This window comes from Macaca mulatta, chromosome 14, assembly GCF_049350105.2.
Source record: "Macaca mulatta isolate MMU2019108-1 chromosome 14, T2T-MMU8v2.0, whole genome shotgun sequence".
In the NCBI taxonomy this organism is placed as follows: Eukaryota; Metazoa; Chordata; class Mammalia; order Primates; family Cercopithecidae; genus Macaca; species Macaca mulatta.
In genome coordinates, this window is record NC_133419.1 from 33,712,422 (window position 1) to 33,732,838 (window position 20,417).

The following is a 20,417-nucleotide window of genomic DNA, read 5'->3' on the forward strand; positions in this document are numbered from 1 at the left end:
GGAGACCCTATGCAGATCTCTAACTCACTTGATGTATTCAGGTACTTCCCATTCAGGTACTCTGATTATAAACAGAATTTCCTTGACCTCGTTGTGTTCCTAGCTGTGCCGCCTGAAGGTCATCTTATCTTGTGTTTCTCTTCTTTGCACTGTGGCTCAGAAACACTGTACTCAGTAAGGTAGGGAAGTTATAGGGTTTGCCTTCTTTGTTTTGTATATCTAGGAATCACTTTTATTATCTGATGCCAAGTGTTTTGAAAACTGTTATTTCTTATATTCTGTGCTGCTTTTTTTTTTTTTCCAGCTGTTTCAGGCATGAGGAGAAATCTGGACTTTATTAATCTGTCTTGGTCAGACATATGCAACTGGGTCAGACATGGTGTACTTTTTAAGAGTCTGTTTTGTTTTTAACTATAGTTTTATATTTTATTCTCCTACACCATAAAATTGTTGTATGACTAAGTCTTTGCAACACACAATTACTTCCATAAATGACTGGCTATTTTATGAAAGCTTGATGAAAAGGTAATATTTCTTTTACAGCTTCAAACTCCCTCACATCATCTAAAGAAGGATACATAAAGTACACTGAGATTTTTAATACTAACTTGTACAAATTCAAGGCACCCCTAAGAAAGATGTCAGGGATTAGTTTTGAAATTAAAGTATTCTCTAAAGCAAACTGAAAATTTTTAACATCAGCTACCTGGGTTGAAAGAGGAAAAAATAAAAATAAAACACTTTATTTTAAAAAGCATATATAGGTATTTCTGCTTCTGGTTGGCAAAATTTTCCTATAATGGCCATATAGATGTTTCATATAAAATCTTAGTCTCAGTATATTGTGGAATATGCCATGAAGAACCTGTATAGCTTACTTACAACAATGGTTTTGGCCTTTACTCCACTGCTCCTAGCAAGTGTAGCACTGTCCGGAAGTTGGCCAAGATGATAAAAGGCAGGAAAAAGAGCAAAAGAAAACACCAAAAAATATCGTAAAAAGTAAACAACTAAAAAAGTGATTAAAAAAAATAAGCCCTACAATCAGAGGAAAATCAATTATATACAGGTTTCTGCTTTGGATTTTATAGTAGTATTATTTAACAAGCAAAATCTGAATCATATGAACGAATTATGTTAGTTTTGACCTCAGCATTATTGTAACTTTTATACTAAGGCAAAGAAGTTTGTTGGCTTTTGTTCACAGGTATTATGAATTAGTATTTATTATGTTACAAATTCCTTATAAATGACTAATTTGCCATTTTGCAAACTATGTACTAAAATTAAAATATCCTATGGAAAAATGACTTTAGATTATTAACTCTATTCAAATAATGGCTTAAATTAGGATTCTGTTATGGACAAAGAAACTAAGAATTCTAAAAGTTAAAAAAGTGTCCTCTCTGAGGAAAAAAGTGTGCTTTGGCTTAAAGATTCGGTACATTAATGACATATTTTATCATGGAAGAGAATCATTTGTAGCATTCTCCAAGAAAACTAGTATTAATCAATGTGTACTTCTAGTATCTGACTCTTCTGATTTATACCTCTGGCATATTGGTAACATAATTACCAAACAATCTGCAATTGTTTTGCTTCATGTAATGTTTTCCAGAGTTCTCTTATTATCATGACAGTGTAGAGTATTACCTATCAGATATAATAATTTTTTTATGTATGAACATTTGAATTTCCTTAGATACATTTAGAATGAAACTATGATTAAAGCTTGCACTAGGCTGGATGTGGTGGCTCATACCTGTAAGCCCAGAACTTTGGGAGGCCCAGGTAGGAGAACCCCTTGAGGCCAGGAATTCAAGACCAGCCTGGCAACATAGTGAGACCTCATCTCTTCAAAATTAAAAGAAAAAAAAATTGCCTAAAGCTTGCAGTAAAAATGGCAAATATTGTAGTGCCTTGGAATCAGTTTATTTTTGCTTGTGCTAAGTAGAAATGTAAAATATTTAAAATGTCTTATCAGCCAATTTGCTGATTATATAGATGTGCCTTTTGTTTTTATTCCATTATTTGCTTTAACTCATATAGTAGTGATTTCCTATACTTTATATAACAGTTTCAGGCTGAAAATTCGAATTCCAAGTTTCTTTTAAAGGCTTCTTAAGAGCAACAGTTAACCCATACTTTGTTAGCAGTATAGAAAACTTAGACTTTGGAAAATTTGCTTTGCCATAGTAGTAGTCAAAATGAAGATGTTATAATTAGAAGCAAAAAAATTAAAGGATATTTTCCCCTTTCTTCGATAAGAAGTGTAAACTAGAATTTTTGCTATTAAGCATGACTTTTGTGAATGCCTGGTCCAGTAATTTTACTTAGTGTCAGTTTTTATTAGCTTAATGTTTCCCCACCTCTCATATGAAGTTTTAAAAAATTGTTCAAGAACATTACTTTAAAATATAACTCTATGTTCAAATAAATTTGATACTTTTTACTGAGATTTTAAAAAATGTATAATCCCGTTAATGCATTTAAATATAGTTTGTATATATACAAACATATATCTTGTTTACCATTCAAAATGCAATATTAAGTTCATATATTCTATACCTGTAAAATGTTGGCAGGATCCTCTTTAGCAGATGCAACCAACAAAGTATGCCCATTGACAATTCCTTCTGCCAGGAAACACTTGAAGAGCAAAGGTGAGTAAATATTATATTTATCCTCCTCTGTAAAAAAGGAAAAGTTGCAGTTAGAAACATATAGCAAGAAAAGAATCAAATGGGTATCAAATAGCAAGCACACTCATATGTTTTTATATTTTTTTCCCTTAAAACAATTATATGAGGTGGAACAATAATTGTGTATTCCTGAGGCACAGTTAGATAAGCTAAGACTTGTAAAGAGAGTCAATGAGAACTAAGTACTTTTAACAGACTTTCTGGCTCCAGACATCATTCTCCAACTACTATATCACTTTGATATCCACAAAATTACCCCCTGCACATATATACAGACTTCAGTTATAGGGAACTTCACTAGTAAATTTAAACATTTTAAGGAAAAAACAATACCAGTACTTAAACTCAGCAAAAAGGAAAAGGAAACAATTCCTACTTTATAGGCCCATTATTACTCTAACATCAAAATCAAAGAGTTTTACAAAACTACACATCATTATCAAATTTTAGGAAGTCATTATACCAATCCTACATGTACTCTTTCAGAAAAGAGGAAAGGATGAAACACTTCTAAACTCATTTTATGAGGCCAGTATTACCCCAATACCAAAACTAGACCAAGATACCACAGAAACAGAAAGCTACAGACTAATATACCTCACAAAAATATATGAAAATAGTTCTTTAAATATCATAAAACCAAATCCAGTAATAGAATATATATTTATATTACATATAATTAGTACAATTTGGTTTTAAATACTGTAAAACCAAATCCAGTAATATTACATCTTCAACTTGACACATGGGATCTACAAAAAACCTATAGATATCATCATATGTAATGGTAAGATGCAATGCTTTTCTTCTGAGATTGGGAAAAATGGAGGTATATTTACTTTCACTACTTCTAATCAATATCGTATGGAAGGTCTTAGCTATGTAATATTACTGACTTTGGTTTTATGGCATTTAAAACAAAATTATGGTAATTATACATGATAGATTATAATCATATAAATATATAATACAATATAATTATATTGTAGTTATATAATTATATAGAGATGCAATATAATAATTATAATTATATTGTCATTACTATAATATATAGAATTATAATTATTCTATAATTATATTGCATTAATATATTTTATATACTAATATATATCATATTCCTGGATTTGGCTTTATAGTATTTAAAGAATTATACTATATTAATACTATACTAATTATACTATACTAATACATTAATTGTACTTCTACATAATAGTAACAAATAATAGGAACTGAAATTTTAGAAATCTCACTTGCAATTAAATATTTTGGATAAATTCAACAAAATATGTATAAGAATTAGTTCTACATTGAAAAGTACAAAACATTCTGAGAGTACAGAAGACCTAAATAAATGGAGAGATATATCATGTTCATGGGATAGAAGACTCAAATCTTCAAATTGATTTGTAGATTTAATGGAATCCCAATAAAAATCCCAGTAAGCTTTTTGGAGAAATTGACAAGGTAATTCTAAAACTTACAAAGAAATCCAAGGTCATAGAATACAGTTAATATGGTTTGGGTCTGTGTCCCTGCCCAAATCTCATGTTAAATTGTAGTCCCCGGTGTTGGAGCTGGGACCTGGTGGGAAGTGATTGGTTCATGGGAGTGGATTTCCCTTTGGTGCTGTTCTCATGATAGTGAGTTATCATGAGATCTGGTTGTTTAGAAGTGTGTAGCACCTCCCTACTCTTTCTCTTCCTCCTGCTCCTGCCATGTGAGATGTACCTGCCTCCCCTTTGCCTTTGGCCATGATTGTAAGTTTCCTAACCCAGCCATGATTCCTGTGCAGCCTGCAGAACCATCAGCCAATTAAACCTGTTTTCCTTACAAATTACCCAGTCTCAAGTATTTCTTTAGAGCAGTGCGAGAAGGGACTAATACAACAGTCAAAGAAATTTGAACAAAGAACACAGTTGGAAGATTTACTATTTTATTTCAAGACTTACTATAAAGCTACAGCCATCAAGGTAATGTGGAATTAGCAAAAGGACAGAAATATAGATCAGTGGGAAAGAATAGAGTCCAGAAATAAATCCATACAATTGGTTTTTGATAAAGGTGGAGAAATAATTTTTCGTAACAAATGGTCCTGCAATAACTGAATATCCATATTTAAACAACAAAAAGCAATAAAAACTTCAATCTTGCCTCATAGGATACTCAATCAAAAAACAGCAAAAACCTCCATCTTATCTCTTGAACTAGTAATAAATACTAGCTTGAAATGGATCACAGACTTTAAAAAGCTGAAATAATTAAAACTATTAGAAGAAAATGCCTTCTTCACAACCTTGGAGTAGGCAAACGTTTCTTAGGACATGAAAGCATGAACTGGAGAAAAAAAATGAATAAATTAAACTTCATAAAAATTTTTACAATTTGCCTTTGAAAAGACAGCTAACAGGAAGTTTTAAAAAAGGCAAACTACAGATAGAAAATATTTGCAATACATATCTACAGTAGAGGACTGGTATCCAGTATATATTTTAGCAACTTTCATAATGCAATAAGAACACAAACTGGACAACATAAAAATAAGCAAAAGATGTGAACACATCCTTTACAAAAAAAGATACATGAATAGCCAAAAAACATATTAAAAGATGTTTAGCTGACAAGTATATGGAGCAAATAAAATGCTCCAACATTGCTAGTGGCATTGCAAAACATTGTAACTACATTAGAAAACAGTTCGGCAGGCCAGATGTGGTGGCTCATGTCTGTAATCCCCACGCTTTGGGAGGCTGAGGCAAGCAGATTGCTTGAGGTCAGGAGTTTGAGACCAGCCTGGCCAACACGGCGAAACCCCGTCTCTACTAAAAACACAAAAATTACTTGGGCATGGTGGTGCATGCCTATAATCCCAGGTACTCGGGAGGCCGAGGCAGGTGAATCGCTTGAACCTGGGAAGCGGAGGTTGCAGTGAGCTGAGATCACGCCACTGCACTCCAGCCTGGGTTACAGAGCAAGACTCCATCTCAAATCAGAACAAAACAAAACAAAAACAGTTTGGCAGTTTCCAAAAAAGTTAAACATACACTTATTATAGGATCCAGCAATTCTACTCTTGGGTATTCACCCATGAGAGTTGAAAATACATGTTTGCATAGATTTATACAGAAGGTTTATGACAGCTTTTGTTTTCATAGCCAAAAACTGAAAACAAGTAAAATGTCCATCAACTGCTTGCTGAATGGAGAAAACAAATGATAGATTCATAAATGGATTACTATTCAGCAATAAAAAGAAATAAACTACTAATTTACAGTAGTTTCTTGGTATCCACAGGGGATTGGCTACGAAGGACATCCAGGATGGGATATCTAGGATACCCCATGGATACCAAAATCCAAAGATGCTTAGTACCTTACATTTTGCCCTCTGTATCCAAGGATGTGGTACATGCTAATACAGAGGACTGACTATACATGCAACAACATGGATAAATCTCAAAAAAAAATTATGCTAAGTGAAAAAAGCCAGATACAAAAAAGTACGTATGGCAAAATTGCAGTTACATGATATTCTATAGAAAGCAAACTTAATCACTAGTGACAGAAAGGAGAGATTAGGTGCTTGGGGCCAGGAAACTTGAGTACCAGGAAACACTTTATGGTGACAGAAGTGTTTTATATCTTGATTGTGGTGGTGGCTGCATGAGTATATACAGTTGTAAAAAGTCACTAAAATAAGTAAATGGGCTTGGCACAGTCAATTGCTTCTGTAATCCTCATGCTTTGGGAGGCCGAGGTGGCAGGATGGCTTTGAGGTGAGGAGTTTGAGACAAGCAGGAGCAATAAAGCAATACCTCAGCTCTACAAAAAACAATAAAAAATTAGCTGGGTGTGGTGATATGCACTGGTAGTCCTAGCTACTTGGGAGGCTGAGGCGGGAGGATCCCTTGACCCCAAGAGCTCAAGGATGCAGTGAGCCATGATTGTGCCACTGCACTCCAGCCTGGGGAACAGAACGAGAACCTGGCTCAAAAATAATTCAATAAAATAAATAAACAAATGGGTGCATTTCATTGTACATAAATTAAAATTAAATAACGTTTATTTATTAAAACAATTCCCTAAAGTACGACCAAAATATCAGGTGTTGAATTGTTTAGATATCTTCTTAGCACATTATCTTAGAGAAAATCCATGATTAAAAGTATAGTCAATTTACACAAAGTCTAATTTTATATATTAAAACACATAGCTAGTTCTTTAACATTATTCATCACTCACAAAATGTACTTAATGTTTATGGACATTTTATGAGAATTTTAGCGTGTTACGGCGAAGGAAAATGTTTTCAATGCTTCTGCATTGCTTACAGCTGACAGATGGAAAAGCTAGCAGAGACAACTATGGGAGAGATGATCAGCACTGACTACTGATTAACACAGCTGTAAAAATTGCTTACGCTGTACAACTAAGAATTCACCTCCACTCAACTTTAGAACTAACTAGAAAGTCATGTTTAAAAAAGAATTCATTTTACCTGAAGTAATTACTATTAAGTCAGTTTAGAGAAGCAACCATTTAAACCATTATAAATCAATGATGTACGAAACAAACCTGATATTACAATTTTTAATTTCTAAGATTGGTATTTTTACAAGATGGAAAATTTAAATTTAAAAAAATTCACCCACAATCCTCAAATAATCATTGTGTAAAGTTTGCTCTATTTCTGTTCAGTACTTTTTCTATGTTTTCGGTGATTATTGGATTTGGTATCCTACTTTTTTCACTTAATCTAACATGCTTTATAGTCTTGTACCCAACGTGTTTAAGGCTGAATAATATTCTAGAAAATTTATGAACATACTTTATTTAGCTATACCCCCTTACCATGGACTTTTCATGCTGCTTTTAGGGTTTTACTAGTACTAAATACAGAAGAATAAGGATGCTTCAGGGCCAACATGCCCAAGATGAAACTCGGTAACTCATTATTTTTTTCCACCAAATGTGGTCCTCTTTCAGTTTTCAGAAAGCCAGAATTTATACCTAATATCGCTCTCTCTGTCTCTCTCTCTCTCTCACACACCCCCCCCCCAATCTACCTCTCTCCCCATCCTTCTAATCCTGTGAAATGTATTATCAAAGTATCGAAGTATTTGTGGAATGTGATTACTTCCCTCCATGCTAATGTCATTCCACTAGTCATACTACTAAAAACTATTACCTGGCTGGGCACGGTGGCTCACACCTGTAATCCCAACACTTTAGGAGGCCAAGGCAGGCAGAGGTCAGGAGATCAAGACCATCCTGGCTAACACGGTGAAACCCCATCTCTACTAAAAATACAAAAAAATTAGCTGGGCGTGGTGGCAGGCGCCTGTAGTCCCCGCTACTCGGGGGGCTGAGGCAGGAGAATGGTTTGAACCCAGAAGGTAGAGGTTGCAGTGAGTCGAGATCACGCCACTGCACTCTAGTCTGGGCGACAGAGCGAGATTCCGTCTCAAAACAAACAAACAAAAAACACAAAACTCTTACCTAAATGACTGTAATTTTCTCTCATTTCTTTGCATCCACCCTAATCCTCCTCCTTCAATTTAGTAGTAACATCTGCAAAATGTGAACTTGATCATCTCATTTTCCTACTTAAAACTTTTCAGGCCAGGCGCGGTGGCTCAGGCCTGTAATCCCAGCACTTTGGGAGGCTGAGGTGGGCGGATCATGAGGTCAGGAGATCGAGACCATCCTGACTAACACGGTGAAATCCTGTCTCTACTAAAAAATACAAAAAAAAAAAAAAAAAAAAAAGCCGGAAATGATGGCGGGCATCTGTAGTTCCAGCTACTCAGGAGGCTGAGGCAGGAGAATGGCGTGAATGTGGGAGGCGGAGGTTGCAGAGAGCCGAGCTCGCGCCACTGCACTCCAGCCTGGGTGACAGAGCGAAACTCCGTCTCAAAAATAAATAAATAAATAAATAAATAAATAAATGATAAAAACTTTTCAGTGGTTCCTCATTGCTCTTGAGAAAAAGAACTAAATCTTTTAACCTGGTCTACAGGCTCTACATGGTTGTAGCTGAACAGCAGGGTTTAACTTGCATAAAGTAAAAATATTTAACAGTGGTATAACAATGCCACTTTTCTCTCTTTAAAATGTAAATGAGGAATGCTTATACACTGTTTGTGGGAATAAATTTATATAAAATATAAATATTTTATAATTAGCACAAAGTAAATTTGTACTAATTTATTCTGTTATCCATATAGAAAACAGTATGGAGATTTTTCAAAGAACTAGAAATAGAACTACCATTCAATCCAGCAATCCCACTACTTGGTTACACTGAAAGGGAAAGAAATAATTACATAAAAAAGATACCTGCACTCATATGTTTATCATAGCAGTATTCACAATACCAAAGATATGGCATCACCTCAAGTGTCCATCAACAGATGACTGGATAAAGAAAATGTAGTATAAATACCACAGAATACTGTTAACAGTAGATAGCCAGGCAGGAGCAGGGCAGGAGAGGCTCCCCCAATCCACCAAGAATGTCCAGGGACCATCAGGTGATGGTCCAGCAGTTGTCACACTGCCTCTCTAAAATGATAACTGGTCGCAGTCGATGCTAGGGAGAGAGCAGCAGTTTCCCAATGAAACTGTTAACTGGCAGCTTCCAATAAGATCTCAGGAATTGGGCGAGTAAGCTTAAGCATGTGCATTAAAAGGCAAAAATGACGGAGTATGACTTTCCCGGGGTAGTCCACCACAAAAGGGAAGAACGCCTAAGGTGAACATATCTACAACTCCGGTGAACATGTCTACAACTCCAGTAAACACACCGCACATGCTCATCTCCTAAGTGCTAGCAGGTCACCTCACATGCAAGCAGCTCACGCCAAGGGAAGAATCACGGGAAGAGGGACGCAAAATGCCCGAAGTATGTCAGCAATGTAAAACCTGAAGCCAAAAGGTCAAACCCTGCACTTGACCTCCAAGATGCCCGCTTGAGTCTCTTCCAAGTGTACTTTCCTGTTTTAAAGCTTTTTAATAAACTTCCACTCCTGCTCTGAAACTGGCCTTGGTCTCTTTTTCAGCCTTATGCGCCTCAGTTGAATTCTTTCTTCTGAGGAGGCAAGAATTGAGGTTGCTGCAGACCCATACGGATTTGCCACCAGTTACCGGGATATAAGCCACCCCTAACAATACTACTCAGCCATAAAATAGAATGAGATGTCTTTTGCAGCAACACGGATGAAACTGGAGGTCATTATCCTAAATGAAATAACTCAGAAACAGAAAACCAAATACCACATGTTTTTACTTATAAATGACAAAGGCTGCATGGACATACAGAGTGGAATAACAGACAGTGAAGACTATAAAAGGTAGAAGAGTGGTAAGGGGGTGAAGGTTGAAAAATACCTATTGGGTACAATGCTCACCATTTGGGTGATGGGTACATGAAGAAGCCAGACTTCACCACTGTGCAACACATGCATGTAAGAAATCTGTACTTGTGGCCAGGCGTGGTGGCTTACGCCTATAATCCCAGCACTTTAAGAGGCCGAGGCGGGTGGATCACCTGAAGTCAGGGGTTCAAGACCAGCCTGACCAACATGGTGAAACCCTGTCTCTACTAAAAAAAAAAAAAATAGAAAATTAGTCAGGCGTGGTGGTACAAGCCTGTAATCCCAGCTACTTGGGAGGCTGAGGCAGGAGAATTACTTAAATCCGGAAGGCAGAAGTTGCAGTGAGCTGAGATCATGCCATTGCATTCCAGCCTGGGCAACAAGAGCAAAACTCCATTTCAAAAAAAAAAAAAAAAAAAAAAAAGAAATCTGTACTTGTACACCCTGAGAGCATAAAAATTAAAAAATAAAAATAAAATATACATGACTGTGGTTTAACAAATTTTAGTAATGAGAAAAAGAAACCTAAACTATTTAATTAGAAGAATTAAAACATTCATAAAATTAAGGATGCATATTACAATACTCAAGTGAGAGAATGAACTGAATCAGATCAGTACTACTTAAAGTAGGGATATGTACTCACAGATAATTTAAAAAACTGGGTGATTTATGAGTAATGAAGGATAATAAACAAACTAGATGTCACAGTTGTCTTTTTCTATCTATCTCTTAAATGAGTGAGGGTTCTGAATTATTTCTTACTCCCCATACTATCCTTAGTGATCTTTTCTTTGTCTCTAGCTCCACTTTCTCCGTGCTAAGCTCCAGGCATTGACATCATTGCTATTTATTTGCATATTATTAACTAGACATAGTACTTAGCAAACATGTTTTATGTTATCTTATCTTATCTTTAATGTGCCAACAGAATTTCATGACATGTCCAAAGGGGAAACCGTATTTTTTTCCTCTTCCTTGCTGCCCGTCTTCCGGTGGTAACATGCTAATTTGGTAAGTTACTTGGTAACCATTTGCTTTGGGCTTCAGGTTTCTTCAACTATAATAAGGGAATAATAAAATTATACCTATCTCATAAGACTGTGGCAAAGATGAAATACTTAAATCAGTGCCTTGTGCATAATTAAGTGGTCAATAAATGTTAGCTACTATGTTTTTCATTCTCAGCTCTTCCCTTTCCTTTATATCCCCACAAATAATCATTCAACTTCCTAAATCTTTAAGATCCATCCATTTCCTTCCGTCTTTACTGACAATAATGTAGTTCAATGCATCCTTAACTCTCACCATCAGCCTCCCAATTGGTCCCTGTACTTCTAACCTTACTCCTCCCTCCAATCTATTCTCCACAATACTCAAGAGTATTCTTTTTCTAAAGAGCAAATCTAGTCTTGTCACTCCCGTTTCAAAAACTTAAATGGCTTTTCGTTGCTCTCAAGAGAAAAACACCCAAAAAGCAAGCCATGTAAGCCTCTCTAAATGTTGTGTTGCCTTCTTTCTCAACACTTCCCCCCTTCCATATCTCATAAACCCCAGGGACAGGAAACTACTTGTTGGCACCAGCCTTCTTGCCTCAGGACCCTTGTATAAATTCCTTCATAACTTTGGCTAACTAATTTGCTCACATCCTTCCAGACCAAGATTAGGTGGCACCATCATTGAGAAGCTTTACTCAAGGCTGAGTGAGGTATCAGTCTGCTCTGGAGCACCCTCTTTACCCCTAGTAGTATTTAATAAACACTCCTGAAATTCCTCCATAAAGCTAAAAGATTGTTATGGCAGAGAATGCATCCTATTATCATATTTCTAGTGCTGGGCACATAGTATACATATACTTAATATTTGTAGAATTAATTAGGGGAAAAAACAACAAACAAAAATCGATCTTGTCTTATAAATCATCCACATCTACTACAGTTTGAAAACATACCATTGTATACACATATAGACATACATTCTATAATAGTTATCACTTCTATTTTTTCAAAGAATCCTATGAGGCAGGAAACACTAATAGGAAGATCACCTACTTAGGGATTAGCAAAAACACTAAACTCATCAAGCTGAAAATTACCAATTTTGTGAAACAAATTTTGAGGTTGCACAATAAGCATTTAATTAATCTATTTAGTGAATTCCCCTAACACTGGGCAAGTAAAAATGATAATGATGTGACAGAACTGCCAAAAAGCAAATGTAATTTTGGCCTGAATTAACGGTCTAATTTCTAGGTTCAGAGACATACTTGTCCTGTTCTATTCCACAGTAGTCAACCCACCTGATGATAATATATTCAGTTTGGGGACTTACACAAACTAAAGCATCTTCAAAAATAGTGATGGTGAAGGGAGCTGAAAGTATGTGACACGAGAAATGGAAATATTTAGCTTAAAGAAACAGACCCAAGAGACATAAGGTAGCTGTCTTCAAATATCTGTTGGACTATAAAATGGAAAAGGAATATCATTTGTACATTATGGCTCCAAAGAGTGGAACAAAGCCTAGTGGACAGAAACAACAGGAATATCATTTTTTTTCTTAATACAAAAGTCCAAATGAGCTGTATCATCACTCTACCAAGACTGCTCTCCAACACCAATTATTTTATAATTGTGTAATTTGTTGGATATTTGCAAATCCTTACCTTACTTATCTATGACAACTATTACCATTGACAATTTTTTTCATGAAACTACTGTATACTCCCTTCCCACATTTTCCCAGTTTTTATAACTTTGCTCCTGTCTCTTTAGCCATTCTTTGTGTATGTAAATGGTTTATATAGAGCTCTCAAGTTTTTGTTATATACATATGGAATGATTTTATGTACTTTTTGCTAGTCACTACTTTCAGCTATGCAAGCCAAATCTTTCTTTTCTCATCTTTTAATGACATCCGGAGCTGCTTCCATGATTCTCACTAGTTTCAGTTATTAAAACTTGACTGTCCAGTTAAAAACTTAGTCAACAGTCAATACAACATTTTCCACTAAGGCTTGTGGCTTGAAATACTTAGTGGGGCGGTGTTAAGGAGAGGGGGTAGCAGCGAGAAAAGGAAGTTCTAAGACACCTCTTTCTACAAGTCTTTTCTTCAAGTCCTAGCTCCTACACCGGGAAAGTAGAGCAAAAGAGTGGCAGAGATCAGTTTTTGTAACTGCCTGTCTGTCACAGGTAGAGAGATGTCCCTAGCCTCACTCTGACCTGGTGTATTAAGTCTGCTGCTTATACCCTCTAAAGTTATGGTGGTTTCCATGTAGATGGTAAGTGTGGTTTGTGGGTGGTACCTTACTTCATACTGGCCCTATATGTCACTGAAGAACCCTGCAAAGAGGTAAAATCTAGTGTTTTGGCGGCTAGTAATTCATCCTCAGTCTCTCTTTGGAAATACTATTACTGTCATTATTCTTCTAGCTGTGTTTGTTTACACAATCTATTCTATCAGGCCCCCCTCCTTTTCCTGTATTAGAAACAGGAAATAGTCTTAATGTTTGACAATGTTGACAAAATCCAGCAAATATAAAGCAGGCTGTCCTAATAACTCTCATTCTGCACTATTCACTTTGATGAGCTTGGAGGTTCTAGAAGTTAGCAAGGAATTGGCTGGGAAACAGGAATGTCAAGTTCTGCTTCTTGCAAGCAACTTCAATGTCTACGACTGATGGCCTTGGAGGTGTATGCCCTCACTTGCCTCACTTTTTACCATAAATGTACTCCTGCTTTCTCCAGTCCTTGACTTTATTGCCTGGTTATGGCAGTGACAGTGGTGGAGATACGAGGAAGTATCTGTGCTAGTTCTTTGGGCCTGCAAGGAGGTGGCTCACTCCAATTGTGGGAAAGTGAAAACTTAAGACTTTGTCTTCTTTTTCTCACTGCAGGCTACACTCACCAATTCTAGGGTACTTAACATATGGTTAAAAAATAGCAAACAGCTAATATAACAAACAGCACTAACTCTAATAGCAAACAGCACTAACTCTATACTAAACACGGCACTGCACGTCTCATGCATTGGTTTATTTAATCCTCACAATAAGCAAACAGCACTAACTCTAATAGCAAACAGCACTAACTCTATACTAAACACGGCACTGCACTTCTCATGCATTGGTTTATTTAATCCTCACAATAACTTTTTTTTTTTTTTTTTTTTTTTCCAGACGGAGTCTCACTCTGTCATGCAGGCTGGAGTGCAGTGGCACAATATTGACTCATTGCAACCTCCACCTCCTGGGTTCAAGCGATTCTTCTGCCTCAGCCTTCTGAGTAGCTGGGATTACAGGTGCCTGCCACAATGCCCAGCTAATTTTTGTATTTGTAGTAGAGATGGGGTTTCGCCATGTTGGCCAGGCTGGTCTCAAACTCCTGACCTCAGGTGATCTGCCAGCCTCACTCTCCCAAAGTGTGGGGATTACAGGTGTGAGCCACCGCACCTGGCCCTCACAATAACATTTTAAGATAAATGCTATTAATCCCTACCTTACAGATAAAGAAACTGAGGCACAGAGAGGGTAAGCACTTACCTAGGGTCCTATAGCTAGTAAACAGCAGAGCCATGGTTTGAATTTAGACAGATTCCAGAGGCTATGCTCTCAACTTTTTTTCATGAGCTTACTTTCCTTTAACTATTTCTTACTGATAAGCATAGGCTTTAGATTTTGGAACAGTTTTCTTTTTACGCTAGTTGTTCTTAGTATTTTGAGTCTCAAACCAACTCTGAACATTTGATGCATTATACATGCTACTCTAAAAATAAACACAGTCAAAGCCGGGCATGGTGGCTCATACCTGTAATTCCAGCACTTTGGGTGGTCGAGGCAGGTGGATCATCTGAGGTCAGGAGTTCGAGACCAGCCTGGCCAAAATGGTGAAACCCTGTCTCTACCAAAAATACAAAAATTAGCAGGGTGTGGTGGCGTGCACCTGTGGTCCCAGGTACTCAAGAGGCTGAGGCAGGAGAATTGCTTGAACTTGGGAGGCGGAGGTTACAGTGAGCCAAGATCACACCACTGCACTCCAGCCTGGGCAACGCAGCAAGACTCCTTCTCAAGAAAAAAAAGAATACACACACACACACACACACACACACACACAGTCAAAAACAAATTTTCATGTAATTTCAGGGAATTAAGAGATCTCCCAAAGTTCCATCCTAGATCCTCAAGTATAAACCTGGGGAATCCGCCACTTGTCTATGACAACACTAAAACACACACTGAATAACACAGTTAAATAACTTTGAAAACTCCTAAATCTTTTTCTCTAGCCTAAATTTCATGCCAGAAAAATCTAACTTTCTATTAGGTTGAATGACTTGGGTTTTTCACTAGTACCTAAAAGTTATTATGTTTAACCTGAATTCTTTACCTTACCTCAATATTTGCTCATTCTTTTCCTTTTCTAACTCACTTAATGGTCCTAATTCTAAACTTTCCCAGGATAAAAATCTGGGAATCATCCTATTTTCTGTCTCTCCTTCATCACCTACACACGTACATAGCACAGAAATAGAAATTGACTTTCTTAAGAGGTACCTATTAAGTGAGGAAAAATGTAGAAAAATAGTGTTTCATATCAGTGCAGTCTAAGCATAACCAGTTAAACATTTCAAATTCAATATACATACTGAAATAAAGAAGTAGAAAAGTGAAATAGCAAATTTATGACAAAAGTCTTAAAAGTATAGTAACAAACATTACCTCATGTTTAGATTAGGGCAATGAGTAGTTTCCATCACTTCAAATTTTTACTTTATTTCTGCAGTGTATCCATCATAATATTTCTTAATTGCTCAAAACACTCCATGACTATCTATTTCTTACTAATATAATTTAATTGCCTTTATCCAGGCTTTTGAGTCACTCATTCATTCATTATGCTCCTACATGGCTCCCATGGTTACAGAGCTTTCAGTCTATTAAATAAGTAATCGTGATCAGGCAATTTCATGATTACCTGATTAAAAAAATGTGTAATAAGTACCATGATAACATAAATAAAGACTACTACAGAAGTATACAGAAGGAATACTGAGTGTAGGTAAAGGGAAAGCAGCAGTTAAAGAAAACTTTCTGGAAGAGATGGCTAAGTGGAGACCTCAAAAACAATTAAGAGGAAAATAAAAGGCAGCAAGAAAGAACATAAGCAAAGGTCTAGAGAGAGGGCTGAGAAGTATCCTCTAGGTTTAGCAGGGAGAAAGTCATTAAGGTGGTTTCAGTGAAATGGTAGTATTTGAAGTAGATTGAGGAATGACTGAAATATTACAAAATATGTAAGTACAGACTATACAAGAGGTTTGGCTATGAAAGGGAAGAGAAAAAGCAATAGTGGAGAAAGGGGTAGGGTTAAGAGGGAAGATGTTGTTCCCCTTGTTTTTAAATAAAGCTTAAAAATACATTTGAGTATAGTTAAAGTACACACTGAAAAAAATTAATACAGTGGAAGAGATTAAAGATAAGGAGAGAAGGGAAATTGATATTGCTAGGTCCTTAGAAAGTTAGAATGAGATGAAATTTAAAGTGCAGATGAAAGATGATTCTCAAATAGTAGAAGGTACAGTATATCTTTGCATTTGTGAATAGAGGTAAGTTTTGAGGATTGATTTTAGGAACTTGGGTGAGTTCTCATCTGATAAAACTCTATTTTTTTTCTGTGTGATATAACTGTAAGTTATTCCAGAGGATTAAGATAAAGTACTATACTATGTTAGATGTTTGAAGACATTTTGTTTGATGTCATCACAGTAGTATACTATGTTAGATTTTTTTTTTTTTAATTATACTTTAAGTTCTAGGGTACATGTGCATAATGGGCACGTTTGTTACATATGTATACTTGTGCCATGTTGGTGTGCTGCACCCATCAACTCGTCAGCACCCATCAACTCGTCATTTACATCAGGTATAACTCCCAATGCAATCCCTCCCCCCTCCCCGCTCCTCATTATAGGCCCCGGTGTGTGATGTTCCCCTTCCCGAGTCCAAGTGATCTTATTGTTCAGTTCCCACATATGAGTGAGAACATGTGGTGTTTGGTTTTCTGTTCTTGCGACAGTTTGCTGAGAATGATGGTTTCCAGCTGCATCCATGTCCCTACAAAGGACACAAACTCATCCTTTTTTATGGCTGCATAGTATTCCATGGTGTATATGTGCCACATTTTCTTAATCCAGTCTGTCACTAATGGACATTTGGGTTGATTCCAAGTCTTTGCTATTGTGAATGGTGCTGCAATAAACAGACGTGTGCATGTGTCTTTATAGCAGCATGATTTATAATCCTTTGGGTATATACCCAGTAATGGGATGGCTGGGTCATATGGTACTTCTAGTTCTAGATCCTTGAGGAATTGCCATACTGTTTTCCATAATGGTTGAACTAGTTTACAGTCCCACCAACAGTGTAAAAGTGTTCCTATTTCTCCACATCCTCTCCAGCACCTGTTGTTTCCTGACTTTTGAATGATCGCCATTCTAACTGGTGTGAGATGGTATCTCACTGTGGTTTTGATTTGCATTTCTCTGATGGCCAGTGATGATGAGCATTTTTTCATGTGTCTGTTGGCTGTATGAATGTCCTCTTTTGAGAAATGTCTGTTCATATCCTTGCCCACTTTTTGATGGGGTTGTTTTTTCTTGTAAATTTGTTTGAGTTCTTTGTAGGTCCTGGATATTAGCCCTTTGTCTGATAAGTAGATTGCAAAAATTTTCTCCCATTCTGTAGGTTGCCTGTTCACTCTGATGGTAGTTTCTTTTGCTGTACAGAAGCTCTTTAGTTTAATTAGATCCCATTTGTCAATTTTGGCTTTTGTTGCCATTGCTTTTGGTGTTTTAGACATGAAGTCCTTGCCCATGCCTATGTCCTGAATGGTATTACCTAGGTTTTCTTCTAGGATTTTTATGGTATTAGGTCTAACATTTAAGTCTCTAATCCATCTTGAATTAATTTTCGTATAAGGAGTAAGGAAAGGATCCAGTTTCAGCTTTCTATTTATGGCTAGCCAATTTTCCCAGCACCATTTATTAAATAGGGGATCCTTTCCCCATTTCTTGTTTTTCTCAGGTTTATCAAAGATCAGATGGCTGTAGATGTGTGGTATTATTTCTGAGGACTCTGTTCTGTTCCATTGGTCTATATCTCTGTTTTGGTACCAGTACCATGCTGTTTTGGTTACTGTAGCCTTGTAGTATAGTTTGAAGTCAGGTAGCGTGATGCCTGCAGCTTTGTTCTTTTGACTTAGGATTGTCTTGGAGATGAAGGCTCTTTTTTGGTTCCATATGAACTTTAAAGCAGTTTTTTCCAATTCTGTGAAGAAACTCATTGGTAGGTTGATGGGGATGGCCCTGAATCTATAAATTACCTTGGGCAGTATGGCCATTTTCACGATATTGATTATTCCTATCCATGAGCATGGTATGTTCTTCCATTTGTTTATGTCCTCTTTTATTTCACTGAGCAGTGGTTTAGGGATGTAAAGGACCTCTTCAAGGAGAACTATGTTAGATTTTTGAAGACTATGTTAGATGTCTGAAGGTTTAAAAGGCCACTGAGATTACTGAAAATAAAAAAGAGGTGACCAGATTTATACAAAAGTTTTCTGGCCAGTGTTGAAAGCCTACTTGACGTTACAGATCGTGATAGTCTCTAATAAATAATAAAAACAACTAAGAAGTCAATATATGGCAGCAATGACATGATATAGAAGGTGGAACATCCCCAGAAGGGATTTTTAAGGTAAGTTATCATGTTTTAGTATAACATGAGAAATTTCATTGTGAATCTTAGCTGCTATATATGTGATCTTGGGCAAGTTACCTGGCTTCTCTCAAAGCTTCAATTTCATTACCTATAAAGACACTTCCTCTCATTGTTGTGAAATTACGTGATACAATACATGTCAATGGCTTAGCATGTTGCCCAGCACACAGTAAATCCTCAATAAATGTTAAATGTTTCAATAAAATATTTAAGGATAAGATTTTAGGATATCAGAGTTTATTTTACATGAAACAGGTGTTATAGAGGGCAAACTGAAAAGGTCAGGAAAAGAAGGAAATAGGAAACCGAGTTTAAAGAGAAAAATACGGAGTAGTATAGACATAAAAGATAAGACCACTGGAACAGCTTAATTAGATTTGGTCTTAATTTGGTTTTAGATAATGACCAAAGATAACGAGGAGGTGAAGCATGATAGATTTGGCTGGCCATAAAGTTAAACAAACAAAAATCCTAGGAGTGGGTAACAGGTATATAGCCTGGTCTTTACACACTATTGTTCTGGGAACTGGTATAAGGGTCCTTAAGTCTTACAGTGTGAATTCTACAAGTAGGTAGTTGAAGCAAGAGATCCAGGGGAAGAAGGCCAAACTTACCTTCTCACTAGTCCTAAATATGTACTCTCTCTACTTTAGAAGGACCTAGTTATTACATAAGCATGCTCTGTTGATAGCCTCTATTGTGTACTGATTAACAGTTTTCCATATGAGCAATTTTTTCTCTTCATCACACCTTTCTACCATACTTTGATTCAATTTAAGTCTTTTTCATACTTCTTATATCTGCATGTTATATATGTACTGTTCCTGGTTATTCCATATGCAACCAACATCTAGAGATTGATCTTGCCTAAGAGTGCTGAACACATTGTAAGAGCTTAAATGCTTCAGGACTAAAGGTCAGGTGGTTCTACTAAAGGACTGATATCAGTTGTCCTATTTCAGTCCTCTAAAGTAAGTTTAGTAGAATATCAAATATAGTAACACAAAACAGCGATCAGCAAAATTTTTCTTAAGGAATCAGAAAGCAAGTATTTTAGGACTTGTGATTCATACAGTTTCTGTTACAACTAATCATTTCTGTCCTTGTGGCACAAAAGAAGCTGCAGACAATGTGCACATGAATAAGTACGGCCATATTCTAATATAATTTTATTTACAAAACTAGGTGACCAGCTAGCAGGCTGTAGTTTGCCAATTCCTGCATAGAAAAAAGCTCAGAATTTTTATTTTCTTTTTGAGACAGGATTTTGCTCCATCACCCAGGCTGGAGTCCAGTGGCATGATCACTGCAGCTTCAACCTCCCTTGCTCAATCACTCCTCCCACCTCAGCCTCCTGAGTAGCTGGGACTACAGGTACATGCCACCACACCCAGTAAATATTTATATTTTTTTGTAGAAACAGGGTTTTGCCATATTGCTCTGGCTGGTTAGCTCAGAATTTATTGCATGATGTAGAAGAAAAATATAGTTCAGCAAATTCAGAAAGGTTTTAGATGACTGACAAGAAATACTGTAATATCCTGTGAGAGGGCTATTGAGACTGCTTAGT

General features: G+C 36.5%; 1 protein-coding gene across 4 annotated transcripts in view; it reads right to left on the reverse strand.

The window, feature by feature from the left end:
- ELP4 (elongator acetyltransferase complex subunit 4) overlaps positions 1–20,417 on the reverse strand; it is a 253,137-nt gene that overhangs the window by 218,318 nt on the left and 14,402 nt on the right. For all 4 annotated transcript variants that reach the window (XR_013403958.1, XM_028833542.2, XM_028833541.2 and 1 more), the window contains exon 3: positions 2,569–2,690. Coding sequence is in view for 3 of the 4 variants with exons in the window: in XM_028833542.2 (XP_028689375.1) it covers positions 2,569–2,690 (122 nt within the window). In the remaining variant the exon portion in view is untranslated. The remainder of the gene's footprint in view (positions 1–2,568; positions 2,691–20,417) is intronic.